The sequence below is a fragment of the Trachymyrmex cornetzi genome, unplaced genomic scaffold (genome assembly GCF_001594075.2).
Source record: "Trachymyrmex cornetzi isolate Tcor2-1 unplaced genomic scaffold, Tcor1.1 scaffold746, whole genome shotgun sequence".
NCBI lineage: Eukaryota > Metazoa > Arthropoda > Insecta > Hymenoptera > Formicidae > Trachymyrmex > Trachymyrmex cornetzi.
This window is the reverse complement of record NW_017300077.1, coordinates 109,790-126,273: the sequence shown is the minus strand read 5'-3', so window position 1 is coordinate 126,273 and position 16,484 is coordinate 109,790. Positions and strand designations below refer to the sequence as shown.

The 16,484-nt window shown below is 36.8% G+C and overlaps 2 protein-coding genes across 2 annotated transcripts in view; one reads left to right on the top strand and one right to left on the bottom strand.

Annotated features, from left to right (window-relative positions):
• Positions 1–3,089, top strand: part of LOC108768017 (uncharacterized) — an 8,153-nt gene extending 5,064 nt beyond the window's left edge. The window contains exon 5 of the mRNA XM_018518208.1: positions 2,290–3,089. Within this exon, the coding sequence (XP_018373710.1) occupies positions 2,290–2,603 (314 nt within the window). The 3' untranslated portion in view covers positions 2,604–3,089. The remainder of the gene's footprint in view (positions 1–2,289) is intronic.
• An 8,836-nt stretch (positions 3,090–11,925) lies between these two features.
• LOC108768013 (uncharacterized) lies at positions 11,926–12,348 on the bottom strand. Its single transcript, XM_018518206.1, has one exon. The coding sequence runs from the start codon at positions 12,346–12,348 to the stop codon at positions 11,926–11,928; it is 423 nt and encodes a 140-aa protein (XP_018373708.1).
• Positions 12,349–16,484: the final 4,136 nt, after the last annotated feature.

The following is a 16,484-nucleotide window of genomic DNA, read 5'->3' as shown; positions in this document are numbered from 1 at the left end:
CGAACGTCAAGAATAAATTGCGTGGACAACGATTTTCGTCGGCAGAAGAAGCCGTTGATGCGTTCAAAGACCATATTTTGGAGGTGTCTCAAGCGGATTGGAAAAAATGCTTTGACAAGTGGTTTGAACGCATGCAAAAGTGTGTAGATTATAAAGGAGAATATTTTGAAAAACAATAAATGACAAATTATTGTTTTTTTATTATTTTTATTATTAGGCTCAAAATATAAATAGTGACCCTCGTATTTTTTAATGTTCCCCATCAAAAAAAAGTTGAGCAGTTTTATGTCGGGTGAACAAGCTGGCCTTCGCGTCCTATCCGTCGATTTGGGAAGATTTCATTGAGTGTAGCTCTTACTCTACGTTCATAATGTGCGGGGTATCCATCGTGTTGATATTGTTGATACTACATTACTCGGCTAATTGATTTCATTGTCTTGATGACACTATTTTTTGACGTTCAAATTTTTGCATAGTCAAGCTCCCAGTTTCTCTTAATTTTTTACAAATTTGTTGAAATACGATGTGAGGGATGCGTTCGATCTGGATACCGTTCAATATATAATGCTTGCGCCTTTATTGAATTTTGCTGAGCTCCATAAATGAGGAGCAGATCTACTTATTCAGCAAATGAAAATTTCATTTTCACATTAACTTGTCACCAAAATCACAAGAGAGCTGAATTACATGAAGAAAGATCTATTGATACTCTAAACTTAGAATAATTTATTTTAGCTCGAAGTTCCACAAATCTCTGTAGACTTATAGAATTTATAGTAAGAATTAGTAAGAAATGTAAATATTTACATTTTTTACTATAACATAACGAATACAAGGATATTGTATATCCCGAAGTGCCGATCACACCGGAAAATATGAAGCAACGAATTATAAGCTGCGTTCAGCGGACTCAACAATTGAATGAGCGCTCACTGCTATTGATATATTCTTCCAGATCTGAAATGCTAATTGGATGATCCAAAAGAATACACCAATAACAGCGAACGCTTACTCAACTGTTGAGTCCGCTGAACATAGTCATTATAGCATGTGTGACAATCAGTTCAGAAATGTTAAGAAGTGTACATGCTTCAGGAATTCAACGATTGCAGTGTTGCATTGATGTAAATGGACATCACTTCGAGCACTTCTTATGACGCAAGAATTGTTTTACTTCTTTATTTATGACAAATGATCTTTTATTGTAGGATGGAAGTAACTCGTTACTTGTAACGAAGTTGCAGTTACAAGTTACTTTTTTGGTAACTTTACTGCGTTACTTTTTTTTTTGGTAACTGTAATGGTAACGAAGTTACATTTTTTTGGTAACGGTAACGAATTTTACAGTTACTTTTATCGTTATTTTGCACATGATTGGACACGATACGACACAAGTCATTACACTGTAAAAAAATTTCATAAATTTACACATAATTATGTAAATAGCAGGATATTTTGAATATTTTCTGTAATTATCCAAATTTGAGTAATATTACGTAATATAACAGAAATTTTTCGCGTATTGTTAAATATATAATATATATATAGTGCGAAATGTATTGTCATATTATCGTTCCTGTAGCTACACATACACATTATAATTGTACTTCCACAATGTGCTTAGTTACAAACCAAGAAATTTTTATTTGAATATTGCAAATTTACAAACTTGTGGACGTTTACAACTCTCTCTATTACAGTGGATACTCAAAATTATCCAGTATAATAGTTGTAATTTTACACAATTTTTTATAGTGCATAGCGTTTGAGACTAGAGAAGCCCCTAGGTCCGTTCGCTGTGATTGACGGTTGTCGATTTAAAAAAAAATGACAGAAAAGTAACGAAAAGTTACTTTCTCAAGTAACGGTAACTTGTTACTTTTCTTCGGTAACGAGTAACTATAATTTGTTACTTTTAAAAAGTAACTTTCCATTCCCTGATCATTGACCGTTCCCTGGTCATTGAAATTGTCTAAACACCCGCTAAGGGTGTTACACTAAGGTTAAAAAAGTACAGCATGTCATCATTTACAAAAATGGAGGTGACCTTGAAATCTCCGAGGCGCCTCCACCTAGAAAAATTATTACCAGCATATATTAGGGTCCTCTTGATACCGTACAACTTTCGTAATTACAATATTTTCATATCTCTAAAAATAGCGGAAATATTCAAGGTGGATAAAGTTATTGCCTCCTTTATAGTATTATATTCATAGATACATGCTGAATTTTAATACATATCTAATTAATTTAACTTATGGAAAATGATTCAAAGGAGCATCTTCCTAGGTCACTTCACCCAGCTAATATGGGCGAGAAGCTGTTACTTCGGGGTCGGTAAGGCATGCAGCAGAAGCGGCAAGGTGATCGTTGTGGCAAACTACGAGCCGGTGGGCAACGTGTCCGGTCAGTTTCAGAACAATGTATTTCCGCCGTTACCTGAGAATATGAATGTGATGCTATCACCACCAACTATTCGGATGCCGCGGGAGCAGTACGAACTACTGAAATCCACGGCATCCTTGCCGCCATCGTTACCGCTTCCGTTGTCAGATACCGCGTCCACCGCCAGCGATACTACATCCGTCAGCTCCGGCCAATAATATCATGACCGTGCAAAATGCCTTCTCTGTATTTGCGCGCGGACCGAACATTGAAGAGATCAAGAGAAAGGTCGACTTTTTGCGTACCGCGAATCAAAGATTTCGGACACATGGCAAAACACGATGACCAATGTTTCTGTTGCTAAGAGCGTTTTAGAAGCTTTTCATTCATTTATTGATACATATCTCTTGGAAGGCTTTTGAAGTTTCTTAGAAGATGATGTGGCTAGAAATGCCAGCTTGATGATATGCGCTAGCTCAATTGTCATCATAAATTCAAAATTGCAATAATGTTGCAATTTTATACCAACTCAACCGTATTCAGTAATTTTCTACGGAAATGTCGGTCATCAGGTTATATTGCCAGGTTACGCTTGCAAAAGCAGTGATAATCAAAATTATACCGAACTTCGTCGTGATAGCTGATAATATGTAATATAAATCAAGCAGTACAATCTGCGATGTAAATATTGATAGTGGCGCAACTTTTTATTTGTTTACGCATCCTATATAAAAAATAATGCTGATGCACTGCGTGTGTGTGTATATATAGGGTGTCCCATTTTAAATAATGTATTAAGATTTCTCGAAAACTATGATTATAAAGGTGCGGAAAAATATTTCAAACAAAAGTTGTATACAAATAAGACAAGTAACTCGAGAGTGTCAAATAAAAACAAAGAAGGGCTAATGAGAGTTTATTCGTGGTACTTAGTGCGAGAATAAAAATCGTTTCTTACCAATTCAAAAGAATATAATTAATTACGCATAGACATTTCGGCTTGCCTTCGAGCCATCATCAGTATGTCTAAACATTTATTGTAATTCTCTCAGTCTTTCGTGGCGAGACGGAAGACTTGCCAACCTCTGTCAATAGAATAAGGAGATTGAGTCGTCACTCTTCCGTCTCGCCATGAAGGACTGAAAGAATTACAATAAATGTTTAGACATACTGATGATGACTCGAAGGCAAGCCGAAATGTCTATGTGTAATTAATTATATTCTTTTGAATTGATAATAAACGATTTTCATTCTCGCACCAAATACCGCGAATAAACTCTTATTAGCCCTTCTTTGTTTTCACATTTTAAAAGTTATATGGTTCGGAGGGGGACATAAGAAGATACCATTGATTTGATCTTGGGTGGCGTCAAGGTCAGGTCAAGGTCACATCGTTTTTTTTTTAATGAAACACCCTATTTTTGGCAGAATCTAACAGCTGATGTTAAAAACTTTTCAAAACTGTGATAAAGTTATTTTTCATTATGTACTTTTTGAGTTACAAGGCTTGAAAGTTACAGTACCGCCGGCATTAGCATTATGCAAGATGTCTAACTGACGGCTAAAACCTTTTGAATGCTGTTCAGGATTATGTCCTGGATAATATTTGTCAAGACCAAAGCCATTGGAGATTGGGGATGATCCCGATTGATCACGGCTTGATTGGACACTACCAATCACAGCGACCGGTGCTTAGGAGCTTTGTAGTCTCAAGCCCTGTGAGTGGCTCGTGTCCAACTGGGTGCCACCCGGAGATTGTACTTTTTATTTTCATTTTTACATAAAAATGAATGAAGTGCAAAATTGAAAATAAGAGAAATAATCTCCAGTGAAATAATCTCAGTCTTGATCTTGACAAATGTTATTTAAGACATGATCCTGAACAGCATTCAAGAGGTTTTAGCCGTCAGTCGGACACCTTGGGTAATGCTAATGCCGGTGGTACTTTCAAGCATCATAACTCAAAAAGTACTTGATAAAAAAATATTTTCTTATAGCATTTTGTAAAGCTTTCGACACCAGCTATTAGATTCTGCCATCAAAAATAGGGTGTTTCATTAAAAAAAATTGATGTGACTTTGGCGACGACACCCAAGGTCAAATATTGGTGGTGTCCAATCAATGGTACCTTCTTATGTCTCCCTCTGAATCATACAACACTTTTGTTCGAAACATTTTTCCGTATCTACCATAGTTTTTGAGAAATTTTAATGCATTCTTTAAAATGGGACGCTATATATATATATATATATATAAACCGTCCCACCCTTTTATCTTCGCGGGATAAAGTCCAATCGAAAAAGTGTTCAGACAAAAGTTGTAGGTTCTAAAGACCTATTCACTGGTGCTATGAGTTTGACCTTGGGTGGCATTACCAAGGTCAGATCAAGGTCACATCGATTTTTTTAAATGGGACAGCCCATTTTTTATTGCATATTCTTATAACACGCTTCCAGAGCTTTCCAAAACACTATAATTAAGTTCATTTTCATCAAATACTTTTTGAGTTATAAGGCTTGAAGTTTGCAGTACCTCCGGCATTAACATTGCTCAAAGTGCCTAAACGATGAATGAAACCTTTTTAATGTTGTTCGGAATTACGACCTGGATAATATTTGTCAAGTTCAAGGCCATTGGAGGTTGTTCTGCTTATTTTCGTTTTTACGTAAAAATAAAAAATTGGGCGTTGAATTTGTCTACCTTTATTGTAATTGGGTAGAGTAATACCTTTATTAGCAATTTGCTTAGTTATCGAGAAAGAATATGGCGTAAATGAGGAAAGAATATGCGATTCGGATATCGTTCTTGCTATAATCTTTCAGTTGCTCTAAATTGACCTCCACACTCAACTAAAATCAGTATCATATCCAAAGCTTCTGCGTGTGAATACGACATGGCTAATCAATAAGAATTGATTCGCGTCCGCGAATTGGCATCTAATGATTAGAAATTCGACATAAGAAAGAGAATCTTTCTCGTGTAGTAACATTATCACTTTCTCATTTACTGTTACGTAAGATATAACGAAATTCTTATTGATCAGCCATGTCGTATTCAAACGCAGAAGCTTTGGATATGATACTGATTTTAAGTGAGTATGGAGGTCAGTTTAGAGCAACTAAAAGATTATGATATCCGAATCGCACTCCTCATTTACGCCATATTCTTTCTCGCTTAGCTAAGTAAATTGCTAATAAAGATATTATTTTACTCGATTACAATAAAAATAGACAAATTCAACGCCCAATTTTTCATTTCTACGTAAAAATGAACATAAGCGGAACAACCTCCAATGGCCTTATTGATAAATATTATCCAGGTCGTAATTCCGAACAACATTAAAAAGGTTTCATTCATCGTTTGGACACTTTAAGCAATGCTAATGCCGGAGGTACTGCAACATTCAAGTCTTGTAACTCAAAAAGTATTTGATGAAAATGAACTTAATTATAGTGTTTTGGAAAGCTCTCGAAGTGTGTTATAAGAATATGCAATAAAAAATGGGCTGTTCCATTTAAAAAAATCGATGTGACCTTGATCTGACCTTGGTAATGCCACCCAAGGTCAAACTCATAGCGCAAGTGAATAGGTCCTTAGAAACCCTACAACTTTTGCCTAAACATTTTTTCGATTGGACTTTATCCTGCAAAGATAAAAGGTGGGACGGGTGGTCTGAAACACCCAATATATATATAGTACTTTTTTAGGATCCTTTATATATACAGGGTGTCCCGACCTTTTTTGCCAATCACTTTTGTGTAGATAGAACGGACTAAACTGAGTCGAAAAGCCCTCTACTATTTTGCAATTTTCGCAATAGTTAACAAGATGTTAATTACTAAAAATTGCAAAATATTGGTCTTGAATAATTTTTTACTCAAATACTCTCAACTTTACAGAAAAACTGCAAGAGACAAATATTATTTATTTTCTTCTCATAAAGTTCTGAAAATTTTTTCAAACTTTTTTATCAACTTTTTAGTACTGCATTTTCTTATTTTTACCAAAATGAGAAAATACGGTATTAAAAAAATCTGAAAAAATTCTGAAAAAATTTTCAGAACTTTATGAAAAGAAAATAAATAATTTTTGTCTCTTGCAGTTTTACTGTAAAGTTGATAGTATTTGAGTAAAAAATTATTCAAGATCAATATTTTGCAATTTTTAGTAATTAATATCTTGTTAACTATTGCGAAAATTGCAAAATGGTAGAGGATTTTTTAACTCAGTTTAGTCTCTCTCTATCTACACAAAAGTGATTGGCAAAAAAGGTCGGGACACCCTGTATATTATATTGTAACCGTGCTCGCGAGCGACGGCACAATTCGTCGCGTGCTCTGTGATTTTTTACTACTTAAAGGAATTTTCGTACGAGATAAGCGTAGAATCTCGACAGAAAGATAGATTCCTACAATTATTAGAGCTTTTCACTAAACAAGTTGGGCGCCAGGTACGAGAGAGCGTGCTACTATTTCGATAATTTTCGTCTACGTTAAATTATTTGTTCCCAATTAATTCGCGACGGCAACAGGGGTGAGTCGAAAAGGTGGGGAAATTGTCCGAGGACGAGGTAGATAGGTTGTAAGAACCACACATAAATTAATAATAAAAGAGATAACAATTATATTTAATGAACCGAGTTACAATTAATATCTGGAGCCTTGCTCCCTGAGCCGGATTTGACAAGATCTACTTCCGCGGACAACTAATTTATTTCTAACGCTGATTCAACGATCGTACTTTATAACTTAAGATCTTAATTTTCCGAACAATCACCTTCGGAGGTGGCGAATGTACGATGGCCAAATATTCCCGACATCCGTCGACAGCGTACAATAATTCGTGTCCCGAGGAAAGAACGTTACCCACGAGGGCAACCTCGAATTTGAACGATAATCCGAACACACGATACAGTTACAGCAATCGGTTCGACATGGCACAAAAGGTGCAAAACAAGAAAAATGACTCGATTGTGACAAGTGAGACGAGCGCGGATCAGCAGTTAATAATTCTCTTAATGACAATGCTCGGACGGATGGCACGTGGCTTCCAATTCCCCGGATCTTGACGATGGTCATTATACTGGCCACTTGCAGCCACGCGAGTTTTCATGCGCGATCTACCAGAGGCTATGAATCCGATGATCGGCAGCTTTACAACAGTGGTGGCATTCGTCTCACCCAATATCCTTCTCTGGTCCTTGTCGCGACAATCCTGGATTGTAAACGTGGGAGCTCACTGCTTCTCGACAGCTCACTGCTTCTCGAATTTTCTCGACAGCGAGGAAGTTTGTGTTTCCTCTCACAATCGATGCCGACTCAGCCACAGAACGAGTGCCGGCCGGGAGTTTTCCGCGGATTCACACAGCAGGGTTGCCAGATACTTGACAAGCGCCGTCGCCGATGGAGGGCTCTCGTGTCGCCCAAAGTCGCCCAACTGAAACGCGCTTTCCAAAAAAAGGGGGATAGGAGGGAGAGAGTGGAAGAAAACTCATTACCATAAATTTCTGTATTTCTGATAATGAATCGTTAATTTCCAAACGAATTTTACAAACTGACCAATTAAAATACGTTTCAAAGCATTTGTAGCATCGCGTTGACCGTGCCTATATTACCGGCCTATATAAATTTTAAAGGTATGTACATTTATTTCATTTGCGCAAAAACTTTACAAACTTTAACAATATTTGCCAACGCCAATGATTTTTCCAAAAATGTAATATAAGAGCGCAAATAATGCTAAAGTTTGTGCAGTTTTTCAAAAAGGAACTGTATGTACTTACGCCTTTTAAAAAGTTATTTAGGCCCAGTTTCACAACTCACAATTATCTCTTAACCGAGGTTGAACTTGTTTCTCATTTCTTTTCAATTCTATAATTAGAAAGAAATAAGGAATAGGTAAACCTCGGTTAAGAATTAACAGTGAAAAGTGAAAATTTTTATGTATGTCAGATTCACATCCGATTTTCGTCGTACGACGTTCTGCAACCAATCAGAAAACAGGAATTTGCTTTGTATTATCGATACGAACGCTCGCTGCGGCGCTGCTTGCATTGATGTTTTCTTCTAGATCTTATTGGATGATAAAGGGGATCTCGGCGCTACCGTCATGGCGTCGCCAAAAAGTCGCCGGAGGGAAAGAGAAAATCGCCTAATTTGCGACACGTCGCTCTTTTTTGTCGCAAATTCTCATTCCAAGTCGCCTAAAAGGCGACATGTCGCCTAATCTGGCAACCCTGTCACACAGGCCGTTCGGTCCCCCCTTAATTAGAGTCATGCCACGCGCCGATTGGCTCCTGTCAATCACGTGGCTCCGCGTATTGTATAGGTCCTTGCGGGCCGCGAATCCTTGCATCTTAGATAGATCGCGCAATATAAATTTCCATGGACTCCTGTGTTGCTGGTAGCCCCTAAATTATTCGGGCTGGCACGGGATGTCTTGGCAGCTCCTCCACCGGCTCCGTATCGGGGTATTTATCTCTCGAATTGGCGTTTGTATTGCTCATCTGGTGACCGGAAGTTTTCGCCTTCCATCGCTTTATTTTGTAAGTGGCGTGCGATATAACGAAGTTCGGGGCGGCAGCGGATTATAAAACAAATATATGAAATTTTACGACCTGCGTGTATATAGAGTCCTAAAAAAATTAGGAAGTAGTCGAATATTTCGAAAACAAAACATTTTTGAGAAAAATGTTTCATATAAAAATTGTAAGGTTTAATTGATGTAGTTACTGATCTGATCAGTTTGACCTCGGGTGGCGTTGTCAAGGTCAGATTAAGGTCACGTTGATTTTTAAAAATTGAACATCCTATTTTTTATTCCAGAATGTAATGCTGATGTCAAAAGCTTTTCAAAACGCTATAATAAAATTAATTTTTATTAAATACTTTTCGAGTTATAAGGCTTGAAAGTTATAGTACCGCTATTATTAGTATTACTCAACGTGTCCGACCGACGACTAAAATCTCTTGAATGTTGTTCAGGATTATGCCTTGAATAACATTTGTTAAAATCATGGCTATTGGAGATTATTCCTCTTATTTTTATTTTTGCACTAAAAATTCATTTTAGTTTGCAATGTCCAGACTGATTACCACGATAGCCTTCCTATAGCTCTCTTTGTTATGTCCTTGAGTCTAATCACAGCATCAGTTGTGGACCTACCAGCCCTGAACTCGAATTGATTTTCCATAAGGTTAACTCCTGTATTAAGTTCGCTAACGATTCTATTATATATTTTCCTCTCAAACAATTTGCCCGCTGTATTTATTAAGCAAATGAGCCTGTACAAGATAGGCAGTTTGTCAGGTTTATTCTACTTCTTTAAAAGGATCAACCTAGCAGTCTTCCACTCTGTTGGAAATCTACCACTTTCTAAATAGAGAATAAAACACCTCATCTACAACCTACTGGATACTCCTACAACATGTGCCAGTATCGAATTGAGGATCTCATCAGGGCCCGGTGCCTTCTTATTTCCTTTAATTCTTCTGGTACAACACCTACATCTTGAGATACAGCATCGTCGTCTCTTGTTATAGACGACCCATTCGGGAACAGTGTACTAACAATTTCATTCACATAGTCTGGATCAAAATCTCGCATAATTAAGGGGAACCATTTTGAAACTTTCTCATAACAATCTTATAGGGTTTTCCCCATGGTTCCTTCTCGAGAGTACTCAGTAGCTCATTCCATGTTGTTTGGCCTTCCTTATTTTTAATTTCATGCTTTTACGTACTCTTTTATATTCCTTCTCTATCATCCTGGCATCTATGCTGCCTCTCCTTTTCCTTACTTTGATCATAGCTTTTTTTAGACGGTTACACTCATTACTATCCCATATGTCTTCTATTGTTCGTAGTGCTCCAACAGTATATATTTCTCCTACTATATTTTTTCACTTTAGGCATCGAATAATTACAAGCATCTTGTGTAATATCACCGATGAATTTGGAGATTTGTAATGAGAAGAACTATCGGACAATCTGTGACCAAAAGCTAAACTATAATTGTGTTGATCTATTTTAAGATTTTGACGAATTGTCCGTTAGGACTGATATCTGATCACTGTATGTCAATCTAATATATACTAATACTGTTATTAATTAATTGGTTGCAATATACACTGAAGAAGGCTTAGTAAGCTGAAACGTTTGTATATCGTTGATAGACTTTTACGAGACTTTAGTAGTTTGGTTTTAATTTTATGGTAATTTTGATTCTTATGTAATTTAAGTGAAGAATTATTAAATATTATATAGCTCGAATTAAGCCTTGAATTTGCATCAGGAATTTTTTTAAAACATACGAGCATTCAAATCATGTATTAATATCACTGAGTTTATTTAATAGCTCCTCCAATGTTGGTTCCCAATTTGAATTTATGGACTATAATCTGGCCTTCACATATGCCAGCATTTTATCCATGTCACATGATTTGAAGTTCCATCTGGGAAAAGTAGATCTTGATGAGACCGAAGCATTCTGTCCTCCACCATGTTTAGCCAAGATTATCTTTATATATAGATGATCTGACAGAGTAACATTCTGACTGACCGTCCATCTTGGTACTCTGCCTCTAGCGTTTCTATTAGTGAAACGTACATCCACAGATGAGCCTTGCGCTCTTACGTAGGTCGGAACCGCTTTTGTATTTAGCATCTCTAAGTTTACATGTAAAGCCCATTTGAATAGAACTGTGCCCTTTTTATTCGTGGTCTTGTCCCAAGCCATATGTCTGGCATTGAGATCTCCGCGTAACACTACTATTAATATATTGGTTCTATATTTGTATATATGATCGCCTCTAATTTTTTCAATAGCAGATTAATGTAATAAGTTTTCTGTTCAGTGAGCAATAACGACCTATAATTATAATACATTGTCATGCTAGACAGCAACGAAATCATTCTCTTTGTCAATAGTCACCCATCCTATATTAGGATCTATCGCCCTCTGCCCCGTAATTGCAGCAAACGGAGATTTCCATCTACGGGATCACTCCACTGTTGTTTACAGAGACACAGTATGGTTCTGACAAAACAGCTACATCCATTTTACTTTCAACTATCATTCTCTGCAAAAGAAGGTCTTGCGCTTGCCTGGCGTGATTCAAATTGATTTATAGAATTCGAAGCATCTCGATGTGTCTTATAGCTCCTCATAATCAATTGCGATCCTCCGCTCGGCAGATTTCCTATTCCCTTCACTCCAATTTTCTATCATGGTTCTACTGGGGAGGGGGGAAGAGAGCAATTAATGCAGACTTCACTCCTAGGTCTATGGTCACACCTTAAGTCCCTCTCCACATATATATAGGGCAATATGTGCTCTACATTGCCTGAAACTGTGGCCAGACTCCACAATTGAAGCAGCAATTCGTTCTGTTAATTCTGCTAGGACACATATCTAGCATGCTCTTTCCCTAAGCATCGATAACATTGAAGCCCTTCTTTTCAGGAGTTCCATTGTAATTCCCGTTTAATCAATGGGCAATCCACCTTTATTTATTATCAAATGAGCTGCATTCAGTAGGTATTAAGCCCACATAAAACCTATGCCATTTCTACCATATCTAATCTTGCCAACTTTAATCTCGTTAACCTTATACCTACCTTCTGCGGAAATTGCAGCAGCTATCTCCGAGGGACTAATGGAGTCATCCAAACCGGACAAAATTAATTCCGCATTACATGTAGGTCTACTGATTACCATCTCATTTTCCTTAAAAGTATCCTTTAACCTATTTGCTAGTTTTTTTGTCTTAATAGTCGCATTTTCTCCTGGAATTTTTAATAAAAATCCTCCTGTAACTGCTCTTTTTATTTTCAAATGATTAATCTCAAGTTCTTCCAGTGGAATTTTATCCCTCGCCTTTTTCATGACATCCGCATATGAGGATTTACTTCCCTCCTTGATTGTCAAGGCCACAGCAGCTGAGGCAGGTGGCCTTCGCCCCATAGTACAGGGCTGTCGAGATAAATCCGGAAAAATATAATGTAAATAAAATACAATTAAAATGCGGAGAAAACGTTAATATATTTGTATGTAACCTGGTATAAAGTAGCAAGGAGCATAAAACAATGAAATTATTCGATATAAACACAATCAAAGCATACAGCCACAACGCCAGATAATATTTGCGAAAGTCAATTTATTCAATTACATTAAAACATTAAATTGTACTTTAATTTCATGTTTTAATGTAATTGAATAAATTAACTTTCGCACAAATATTATCTGGCGTTGTGGCTGTATGCTTTGTTTTGATTGTGTTTATAATTTCAAGCCACTTTTCTAGTTTTATATGCGATATAATCTCCATTAGATTGCACGACCTTCTCGAGCCTGGATCTGAACCTGCTGCAAGCGCGCTTGATCTCCTCCTTATTTATATGAATTATCACCTTCGTGATGGAGGCTTTTAGGGCATCCTTTGTGTTGTAATGTTTTGCATTGACCTTTGACTCAACCACGCCCCATACGTAATAATCGAGGGGATTGCAATCCGGGCTGGAGGGAGGCCATAAATCGGGGGACCAATGATAAGGCAGGTTGTTAAAAAGCCAGGCCTGGGTTTTTCTTGCCTTATGAGCTGGCGCCGAATCCTGCTGGAATACGTACTTTCTCCTAGCAACCACCTTGTCCGTCCAGGGTTTCACAATCGTCTCCAGCACGTTGATGTAGCTGTCGGTGTTCACTTTCAGACCCTCCTCGAAGAAATGGGGCACTATGACGTCCCCCTCGCTGCTCACGACCGCTAGCACCATCACTGACGCGGGAAATTTTGTATGCATGACGGTAGGCATGTCAGAAGCATGCTAACAGATCCAACGATTATTTTGACTATTCATCTTCCTGTTCTGAATGAAATTTTTCTCGTCCGAGAAGAATCTCAAAAAGCCGGCGCTGTCGTGTTTTATATCGTTTAACAGAGCCTGAATCTTCCTCTTCCTGTTCATCTTATTATTCTCAATCAACAGTTGGCGATTTTTGAGGACAAAAGACTTGTACTGCAGGTCCTTGTGTACTGCTAAACTGATTATGGACCTCGCCAGTCGCTACACCCATTTTTTTTGCGAGATCATTCATACTCCGCCCAGGATCTTGGTCGATCTTTTCTCTCAATTTGCGGCCGAATTCATTATTTCTCTTGCAATCACATTGTTTTTTGTGTGTTGCCCGGTCAGCAGTAACCTCTTTTTTGTTGTCGGACTCCCTAAACTTTTTGGTTATGGCATAAACTTGCGTTTTCTTGTAACCAAGTCACTCGATTATCTCCGCGGGCGATTTGTCGGTGCGAAGTGATTCGAGTATCGCTGCTCTTCGATCATATTCTCGGCTCATAGCTAATTGTTGATTATATTTGGCGGTTGCGATGAATTCTCTACTAAATGACCTTATCACAATCTGTCGCGCACACAACATTGGCGCTGACGTCATCGCTTTAAATAAATCTAATTTCCGGATTTACCTCGACGTCCCTGTAGATATCATCTGCGTCGCATCCCTACTTTCCTTCACTACTCTAATATTTGAGGCACCCATTTCAGTCAGGGTTCCATCTGTCCCTTTTGGATCTTCTTCTCATCTTCCTTTTGTTCTGCAGTTGTTTCCACTGACCACCCATTTCGTCTCCCGTATATATCGAAGATTCCAGCAATTACTTCTTCTCGACATTTTATTCTGATTGCCCTGTCTGACTTGAGGTACATCGGTTTTGCCTCTCCTCATACGATTTTCTCATGATGACGATTAAATCAATATTCTTTGTAACAGGAATTTCTCTTAACAAAAAATACTTATTCATCTCTTTGACTATCAAATCAGCAACCATTGATGGTAGCCTTTCATGTATCTTTAATAAGTCTTTACTTATTCTTATGTTCGAAACAACTTTAGAAAGTGATTTCCCATTCTTTTTACCCTGATTTTCATCTGAAGTAGCATCCGTTGTTCTCGACATTCCTCCAATACTCTCGCTCCTGCTTGAGACTTCTTAAAACTGTCTAATTTATCCTTCGATGGTGATGTTACTGGCTTTTTTGTTTTCCTCGGCGGGGATGTCTCCTCGAACAATCGCCAAATCTTTTCATTTTTCTTCTTAAGCTCTCCCACCTGTCTTTCTAAATCTTTAATTTGACTTCTATAAAATAAGAAATTAGCGTCAAAATCTCTTGTGTTTTTTTCTACCATTAACTTAACTCCTTCACAGACTATTCGACAATCAATCTTTAAATCTATGACATGGGTATCCTTAAGTCGTTCTTCTTACGTTATCTATTTTTTCTACCCACTTAGTGATCTGTTCACTGATCTCTCTCGAATCCATTTCCTTCATTTCGGATATTCCCTTTCTGATTTCACTCCTTTGCCACGGTGTCATATTTTCTCTGCTAGGCGTTTCAAGATCTTTATTTCTACTTGAACGTAAGTACATGGAACAATTACCAGTCCTAGTTCCAGCTATCATCTCATGTAAAGTTGCATCCTCCTCACCACTCTCAAAATAATTCTACCATCACCTCTTGTATTTGACCTTCACTCTCCATATTCATTGCTATTACAACCCCTTCCTCTGTAAGGAAGGGGTTGTAATAGCAATGAATATGGATTCCAATATAGGATCTCCTATATTCTGCCTACTTTCTTCAGTACGATTATCAACCAAAGTCACATCCTTCTTGGAAGCGGAGATAGTCCAAAAGTCCTTCCAGTTTCCTCTTGATCCGTACTATAATTAGAAAGTTCAAAGAATTGAAAAAAATACGGACGTTGGGAGTCGGGCGCAGAAGACGTCGCGCTAATAATACACTTATGAAGCTTGAAACTTGTTTATTCAACAAACGCGCTTACATGTTTCGGTTAATTTTTTAGCCTTCCTCAGAGCAAACACAAACTAACATATATAAACTGAAAGTTATTCTGTCATGGTAAACTCCCCTACATCGAGAATTTAAATGCCAGAATTAAATAAAAAGAAAGAAAAGAAAAATGAAGGGAAATATTAAAAATGCCGAATTAAAGAATATAGAAACTAATTTATCAAAAAAGTTCAAGAATATTCATGGTAATGTTTGCGATACGGTGCTTTGTAATCGTGGTGAGGGTCCTTATTTTCGGGATAATTAATTATAAATATAAAATGTAATAAGGCTCTACGATAATAAATAAATTAGTTAAAAGTAAAAAGGGCAAAGAGCCAACGTATAGAAAATTACCAACACATATATATATTAAAAATAATAATACAAAATACATACAAATTTTGCAAACGTTTCGAATCCGATCGGATCATTTTCAATGATAACATAAAAAATATATATATTGTACAAAATCAAATTTCATGTAATATCGTCACTTGAAGAAATCTGGGTAGTATCTTTGTAAGTCTGATCCCTCGGAAATAAATGTGTATCAAAGAAACCGCGAATGCTACAGTCAATAACAATAAATTCTTTGATCAAAAATTACAATTTATAATATATAACTAACAATTAATCATGTAAAATTACTTAAAACTGTAATTATGAAGAATTGTAACACTTAAGTGAGCACTACTAAAAATTCAATGTAATTATCTAATAATTGACAGAAAAATTCAAGATATATTACTCACAAGATTAAGGAACAAAATTACCACAGTCATCAATATGTCATCGTTGAAATAGTCAAAAATTATAAACTCAATAAATATAGCTTCGGACAAAGGATTTGATTCTGTACATTATATATATTTTTTATGTTATCATTGAAAATGATCCGATCGGATACGAAACGTTTGCAAAATTTGTATGTATTTTGTATTATTATTTTTAATATATATATGTGTTGGTAATTTTCCATACGTTGGCTCTTTGCCCTTTTTACTTTTAACTAATTTATTTATTATCGTAGAGCCTTATTACATTTTATATCAACAATAAATGTTTCCACCGAAACTGTTCGTAGGAAGGGGAACATGAAAAATCTCTAAGAAGGAGAAAGCGAATGTATTATATTGTGATATGTTTCAGGCAAACATATCACGACGTTTGCAAACGAGGGTGCAGGAACACATCTCCGATATTATATATAATAAGACATCAAAATCTCCG